This window comes from Phocoena phocoena, chromosome 7, assembly GCF_963924675.1.
Source record: "Phocoena phocoena chromosome 7, mPhoPho1.1, whole genome shotgun sequence".
Lineage (NCBI taxonomy): Eukaryota > Metazoa > Chordata > Mammalia > Artiodactyla > Phocoenidae > Phocoena > Phocoena phocoena.
Genome location: NC_089225.1, coordinates 80,689,644 through 80,697,750, shown reverse-complemented (window position 1 = coordinate 80,697,750; position 8,107 = coordinate 80,689,644). Strand labels below are relative to the sequence as shown.

At 42.6% G+C, this 8,107-nt stretch overlaps 1 protein-coding gene across 2 annotated transcripts in view; it reads right to left on the bottom strand.

The window, feature by feature from the left end:
* NIF3L1 (NGG1 interacting factor 3 like 1) overlaps nucleotides 1-5,418 on the bottom strand; it is a 12,308-nt gene extending 6,890 nt beyond the window's left edge. For both annotated transcript variants that reach the window (XM_065881008.1, XM_065881009.1), the window contains exons 1-3: nucleotides 4,983-5,418; nucleotides 3,981-4,143; nucleotides 1,302-1,428 (exon numbers count right to left, since the gene is read on the bottom strand). In XM_065881008.1, coding sequence (XP_065737080.1) covers nucleotides 1,302-1,428; nucleotides 3,981-4,143; nucleotides 4,983-5,418 — 726 coding nt within the window. The remainder of the gene's footprint in view (nucleotides 1-1,301; nucleotides 1,429-3,980; nucleotides 4,144-4,982) is intronic.
* Between the last annotated feature and the right edge of the window lie 2,689 nt (nucleotides 5,419-8,107).

Genomic DNA, 8,107 nt, shown 5'->3' with positions numbered 1-8,107 from the left:
TGCCAGTCATGAAGGGCTTCACACTCTAAGCTAAAAAGCCTGGATTGTCTCCTGTAGGGGCCCACTCAGGAGACTACTCATATCCCAAGTGAAGAAGATGAGAGTTTCAACTACTGTGGTGGCGAAGCAAACAGAGAGGAGAAACGTTTGTAGATTTAGGGACAGAATCAGCAGGGCTTGGATTTACAGGGGCAAGGGAGAGTTGTGCAAACCGCAAATAAGATAGATGATGATGCCACCAATAAAACAGAAAAAAGTGGTATTTAAAGGCATGGTATGGGGATAAGGTCAATACTTGTATATACTGGATTTTAAATACTTGTAAGAGTCATAAGTGGAAAATGTTCAGAAAGTGGCTGGAAATATAGGTTCTTTTAAAATTTTTTTTCTTTTTACCTTAAGAAAGCATTCTGAGACAGGAAGTAAAGACATAGGAATCATCATACAAATGGCTGTCAAGTTAAAAGAATGAATAAAAACGGTCCAGGCATAGGGTATAAGATAAGAGACTGAACCTGTAACTGAGTCTCTAATCCTGAAGAAGTACCACTATGGTCTAAATGTTTCCGTCCCCCTCAAATTCATAGGTTGAAATCCTAACATACGGGTTAGGAGGTGTAGCCTTTGGGAGGTACTTAAGTCATGAGGCTGAAACCCACACGAACGGGATTAGTGCTTTAGAAAAGAGGCTCCAGAGATATCCTTAGTCCCCTCCACCATGTGAGGACACAGAGGGAAGGCATCATCTTTGAACCACAAAGTGAACTCCCACCAGACACCACTTCAAATCTACCAGTGCCATGATCTTGGACTTTCCAGCCTCCAAAACTGTGAGAAGTAACTTTCTGTTGTTTATAAGCTATCCAGTCTGTGGTACTCTGCTATAGCAGTCCAAACATGTTATAGTAGCCCGAACGGACTAAGACAAGTTCCAACATTTTCTTATTCCCGAAACGTCTCCGTTTTTTTTTTTGTTTTCTTTTTCTTTGCGGTACGCGGGCCTCTCTCACTGTTGTGGCCTCTCCTGTTGCGGAGCACAGGCTCCGGATGCACAGGCTCAGCGGCCATGGCTCACGGGCCCAGCCGCTCCACGGCATGTGGGATCTTCCCGGACCGGGGCATGAACCTGTGTCCCCTGCATCGGCAGGTGGACTCTCAACCACTGCGCCACCAGGAAAGCCCACATCTCCAGTTTTAAATATACTTTCCAGGGCATGACGTGCCCTCCATCATCACTTTGTATCTAATAATTTACATATGAATTGTCAAACAAAAATGCACAATAACATATTTTTTATTACCTTCTCCAGTGACAGAATTTCAGTCTTCTGATAATATTGTCTGTTCTGGGAAAGAAAAGCCACCACCTGCATCAAAGCTTGCTGAGTACAATTCAGACTGAGCCGTGTTTGTTCTTCATCATCAGACCTAGAAAAAAAGTCACTTCCTGGTTTAGGATAAATATAAACAATGTATTTAAAAGAATCCACAGTTTACAACCTCCTATAATAGGAGATCAGATTTATATAGAATTTAGGACTTAATTCCAAGCCAAACTATTTTCTAGAATAGTGTTTCTCAAACTTTCACATGCATCAAAATCATCTCATGGCCTTATTAAAACAGACTGCTGGGCCCTACCCCCAGAGTTTCTAATTCAGTAGGTCCGAGTGGGGGCTAAGAATTTATCTTTCTAACAAGTTCCAGGTGATGCTGATGTTGCTGGTCCAGAGACCTCACTCTGAAACCCCTGTTCTAGAACAGTTCTTAGTCCTGGTTGTGCATCAGAAATCTCCTGCTGTCTTCTTAAAATAACAGCTGCTGGACCCTTCCATAGATAGATCCAGTGAAACAGGACATCTATGAATGGGGCTGGGGCAAACTGAATTTTTTTTAAGCCCTAGAAAAGTTAATTTTCAAACATCATTGAATACAAGAATCTCCTGGACAGATCCTCAGGCAAACCCCATTCTAATTACACAGATCTAGGATAAAGCCCCAAATCTGCATTTTTCATAAGCACCCGTTAGCAGTGATTCAGAGGTCCCTGAATCACCCTTTAAAAAGCAATGCCCTTAAAAAAAATTAAAAATAAAATAAAAAAAGCAATGCCCTTGGGAATTCCCTGGTGGTTCTGTGGCTAGGACTCGGTGCTTTCACTGCTGGGGTCCGGGTTCAATCCCTTCAATCCCTGGATCCCTGGTTGGGGAACTAAGATCCTGTAAGCCGTGGGGCGCAGCCCAAAAAAAAAACAAAACCAATGCCCCAGAGCCTCTCCAAAACAACTAGCACCAAGAAAGTTTTGTATTTAACCATACACTCTAAATATAATCATAGAATTCTAGAACTAAGACACCTTACAAGATAATGTGGAAGTGTAGTTTCAACACTGGAACCATCTGTAGAGATTTGAAAAGAAAAAGCAAAAACAATGCCTGGCCCCCAATCTAATGGTAAATCCCCGATATTACCTGTAATATGGAGAAACTGGAACCAAATTAAATGTGCATCAGTGTTTTAAAAAGTCCATCAGTTAGGAAGAGGAATACTTCAAGAAATTACAGTACATTCATAATAAACACTGCGTAGCAATTAAAAAGAGACATACATGGATAGATTTCTAAGACATCTTAAGTTAAAAAGACAAATACAGCATACCATTTAATTAAGAAAGCAATGAATAAGACAAAACTACACATTTCTTTGTGTCCCTATACATGTTTGGAAAGATAAACCCACTTCTCCAAAAACAAAGGAAAAGACAACTTGAGTTGAAGATACTGGGATTGAGTAGAGGGGACAAGGAGAACTTTTGTATTGCTTAAATTTTTCATGCTTTATTTGTATAATTTTAATTTCAGTATTTACACAGTATTTCAGTATGGTAAAAGACACCATGACTGGAACCTATGCAAAATCTTATAAACAATTTTTCTTAAGATTCTTGGAATTCCCCAATATTATGAGAGGACATTTACTACCATTTTACTATAATGTATCTACACTTAAAAACCACTCATCAGAGAGTCATTTTTGGGCTTCCCTGGTGGCACAGTGGTTGAGAGTCCGCCTGCCGATGCAGGGGACACAGGTTCGTGCAACAGATTTCCATTTTATAAAAAAGTCATTGTACCTATCGTTTTTTTTTTTTAACAATTAAGTCCTAGCTTTGTATAACTTGTCTTTTACGATGCTTTAGTAGGTATTAGGGTAAATCAGCCCCCCCAAAAATCTCTAATGAAGCAACATTTTTTTAAAAATTAATTAATTAATTAATTTTGGGCTGCATTGGGTCTTTGTTGCTGTGTAGCAACCGGGGGCTACTCTTCGTTACGGTATGCAGGCTTCTCAATGCAGTGGCTTCTCTTGCTGTGGAGCATGGGCTCTAGGTGTGCGGGCTTCAGTAGCTGTGGCATGCGGGCTTAGTTGCTCCACGGCATGTGGGATCTTCCCGGACCAGGGTTCGAACCCGTGTCCCCTGCACTGGCAGGCAGATTCTTAACTTCTGCGCCACCAGGGATGTCCCTGAAGCAACATTTTGGTATCTCAGCCCTAATTAAATAAATGATTGACCTTCCAAGAGGCACTTTAATGTATTTTTCTTTTCAAGTGTTTGGGAATCATCATTTGCTGGGAACTGATAAAAGTAAACCTATGTTATCAGCATATAACTAGGGTATATCTGCATCCCTAAGGTAAAAATAACTTTCAACATTGCCAGGAGGATTAGAAATACTGTAGGATGTGTGATATAGTCTCTCCCACATAGAAAATAGTCAATAAGTGTTACTTATCATTTTTATTGCTTTGAAAAGATCCCATGGTTCTCCTTAGGGACCCGCAGGCAAATGAGAAGTATGCTGCTTTGTAAACCCACCCTAGGAAAGTGATTCGCTGCAAACTTAAATAACAGAGTTATAGAATCTGTAAGAAAGATTCTTACAAATTAATATACACAAAAAGAGGAAAAAATATTGTACCTAGCAGAAAAAGAAGTGACAGATACACCTGTAATTCCTTTCACTGCAGAAATGACTTTGTCCAGGTCTTGGGTGTGGGTAACATTGAATTCTACTCTGTGTGTTCCCTCCGTGGGGTAGTCAGGAGCTCTGGAAGCATGGATGGGTCTGGAGGTGCAAACTCCTAGAAAGAAAAAATTGTCAGAAATTGGAGTTTTTGTGGGTTTATTTAAAAATTAGAAAGATAAATCACTATGGGCAAAACTTCTAAGAAATGAGTATTTTTGAAAAGATTTATTCTCAGATGCTTATATAATATACACACACATACATATCCCTTATATATACATTCAACAATCCCCGTGATTTAGGGATTTAGTACAGACATACATAATCAAATTTATTTTCAGATTTTCCAGAAGACTCGTAAATATCACAAAAAGTTGGACAAGACTGACTCATGAATTTTTACATAACATATAGAATTGTGACTGCTTACTAAATTTACTCATGTAAACTATGATTCAAGTCGCAGATGCTCATAATTTACTTGACCACATTAATCCAGATTATATCATCACAGAAGCTTCAGCCCAAAATGAGTAAACTAAAAAGACTTGCTAAAACACATATGCTGAATTCCCTCATTGTGCTGGGCATAAGGACTAATTCAATAAAACTCTATTTGATTGACATACGAAGTATATTTTGGAGAGGCTTGAAGCTTTCAGTTCAGTTTAACAAGCGTTTCTGGAGTGCCTGAGTGCCAGGCACTGTGCCACATGAGTAAGGAATCACAAAGCTCCATCAAAAATGATGCTGTCCTTGTTCACTAAGGATAAAAATTTCATTTTTCAAATGCAATTTAATTGCCAGATTTCAGCAAGATTATTTTACAATATATGAAAGTAGAATAATGGTCCCTATCCCTAAAGCAGTTAAAACACTACTGGAAATACATTCTAAAATTTCGAAGCACTGGTAGGGAAAATACTGAATGTGAAAGAACAAGAGGCTTCTCACCAAGCCCTTTAGCCAGCCAGGTGTTGACTCCCTGCGGAGCAGCATCATAGGCCGTGTGAGGAGAGTAGATCCCGACTCTGTTCTCCAGTGCCTGGATCACCAGGCGCTCTTTCCAGGTTTTCCAGGTGATGCGCTTCATAGGTCGGAAGATGGGTGGATGGTAGGAGAGAATGAGATCTGCCTTCTTCTGCAGTGCCTCCTCCATCACTTCTTCTGTCAAATCATTGGTTAGGAAGAGCGTGTTTACAGTGTGTGGTGGGCTTGGTTCCACCAGTAATCCAACATTGTCCCAACTCTCAGCAAATGAGAGGGATGCAAAGTCATTCAAGGAGGAAAGGAGAGTCTTTAGATCCATGAAGGAACGGGAAGAACTGCAGATCAGGGAATGGATTAGGCGGACTGTCGTGGGGCCCAGGCGTACACGCGATGACAACATGCAGAAGTCAGGTAAAACTGAGTATCTGAAGTCAAAACACAGAAAATGGACCTTTGAGACAGCAAAGCATATGAGCAAAAGAGCTGTAGTCCTACGTGCCTGGCTTCAAATACTGGCTCTGCCACTTACTGGCACATGGTAATCATAGGTAAGTCATTTAACCTCTCTGAGCTTGTTTTCTCATCTACAAAATGGAGACACTGTAACTTACCTCACAGGCCGTCTGGAGGAGTAAATGGATTAATATGTTTAAGTCACCTTGCACAGACCTGGTGCACAACACACAATTATGTTCCTTTCCTCCTCCCTGCCCTCTCCCACACACCCTTGTTCTTTTTTTTTTTTTTTTTTTTTTTTTGCGGTACGCAGGCCTCTCACTGTCGTGGCCTCTCCCGCTGCGGAGCACAGGCTCCAGACGCGCAGGCTCAGCGGCCGTGGCTCACGGGCCTAGCCTCTCCGCGGCATGTGGGATCTTCCCGGACCGGGGAACGAGCCCGTGTCCCCTGCATCGGCAGGCGGACCCCCAACCACTGCGCCCCCAGGGAAGCCCACAGCCTTGTTCTTGTTCTCCCCACCTGTGCTTCAACTACCCTTCTCCATTTCTCTAAATATTACCCTTCCTTCCAAGATCCTTTCGACTTCCTAAATAAAGCTTTTCTTGACAAACCTTCCTTTTCAGTGTCGTCCCTCTCCCTGTCCCACCTGCTTTTGCACTAGTTATTCTCATAATATTATATTCCTGTTTGTCTGTCTCCCCCAGTACGCTAAAGCTACTGGAGGACAGAAACTACCTTTTCTGTATCTCAGGATCACCAACATAGGCCAGCACTAAATGCTTACTATACAGACTGACACAGTCCCCCTTCCCCCATCATAGCAGAATTTGGAGTTAGGGTGGTATATAGTGACATTAAAAAGTGCTTTAACAAAAGAGTAACAATAACATATTTAAAAAGTTAAGTGTTTTGTACGGACACCAAGGGGGGAAAGTGGCAGGGTATGGGTGGTGGTAGGATGAACTGGGAGATTGGGATTGACATGTATACACTAATATGTATAAAGTAGATAACTAATAAGAAACTGCTGTATAAAAAATAAATAAAATAAAATTCAAAAAATATATTAGTTTAAAAAAAAAATATTAAGTGTTTTATCGGCAGCCAGAACCATGGGATGCACAGGTGAGTCACTCTGTGAATGGGTAGGGTCAAGGCAGCAAAGGGCAGGAGCTGCTGCCCCTGAGCCAACAGCTACCTGCCACACAAAGGCCAGAATCAAGAGGTGGGAGAGGTGAGGATGTAAAGGGCCCACACAGTCTGTAAGCCTTATAGACATCTATATCCAATACAAAAGATAACACTGTCAGCTCCATTCTTAAATGTAGTATCTATGAACACTTTTGTTTTTGAAGAAAAGCATTTCACGGTATGCAAAATAATTAACAAGAAAGCAATTGTAAATTTAATGAAATACTCATAACTCAATTTCAAAAGCTATTTTTTTCAATATTTGTACGCAGAAATATTTAATATTGGGACTTCCCTGGTGGCACAGTAGTTAAGAATCAGCCTGCCAATGCAGGGGACACGGGTTCGAGACCTGGTCCGGGAAGATCCCACCTGCCGTGGAACAACTAAGCCCATGCTCCACAACTATTGCGCCCTCGCTCTAGAGCCCGTGAGCCACAACTACTGAAGCCTGCATGCCTAGAGCCTGGGCTCTGCAACAAGAGAAGCCACCGCAAGGAGAAGCCTGCACACCGCAACCAAGAGTAGCCCACGCTCGCCGCAAGTAGAGAAAGCCTGCGCGCAGCAACGAAGACCCAATGCAGACAAAAATAAAATAAAATAATAAAAAAGAAATATTTAATGCACTTATTCAATATACAGTTTGGAGTGAGGTGGAACCACTCGAACCTGGGGTCTTGGAAGATCTTCTAAGGGTCCTTATACCACTTCCACTCTCCAGATTCCACGTCCTGATACTACTCGACTCTCCAGACTCTTCTAAATCTGGCAAGCCCTAAAGTGAAGCTCTAATGGGCCACCACGCCGGTTCTGTTACCTACTGTTACATTTGAAGGAGCCCTTGTAAGTAACAAAACACTCCCCATTTCCTACGAAGCTAAGTAGCTTTAAGTCACAATTAACGACAATGGGAGGTGGCAGAGCATGGTGGGAAGAGCACCGACTCTAAAACCAGACTGACTCCCAAAGCCACAGCTGTCTCTGAGGACTCTACCTCTGTGGTTTCCACCTCTGAAGGGTGCAAATAATAGTGCCCAGCTCACAGCGTGGTTGCAAGATTTAACCGTGAAGCTGGGAACCATGCCTGGCCTAGAGTCTGCACTATTTATTATTAAGATTCATTAGCAAGGCCCACTTTACAGCCTGCAAACTGCGCCCTCTTGTTTCCGTCCCCCTTCAGGCCTTTTCTAGAACAATGAAGAGCGCAGGTGGCACGGCCGATAAGTCCGTGAGTTAAGTCCCCGGCCCCTCTAGAGCGCTATGCTCCCCCGCGGCAAGCCGGTTTTCTGCGCCTATCTCCTCCCCCGCCACCTTTCGCTGCAGCAGGTTCGTAAACCACAGCCCGCCGCCAAGGTCTCAGCTACCCACGCTGAAACTAAACCGGCCCAAGACTCACCAGCCCCGGGAACTCCGCGAGCGCTATTTCCGGTCCTGCGCGGAAC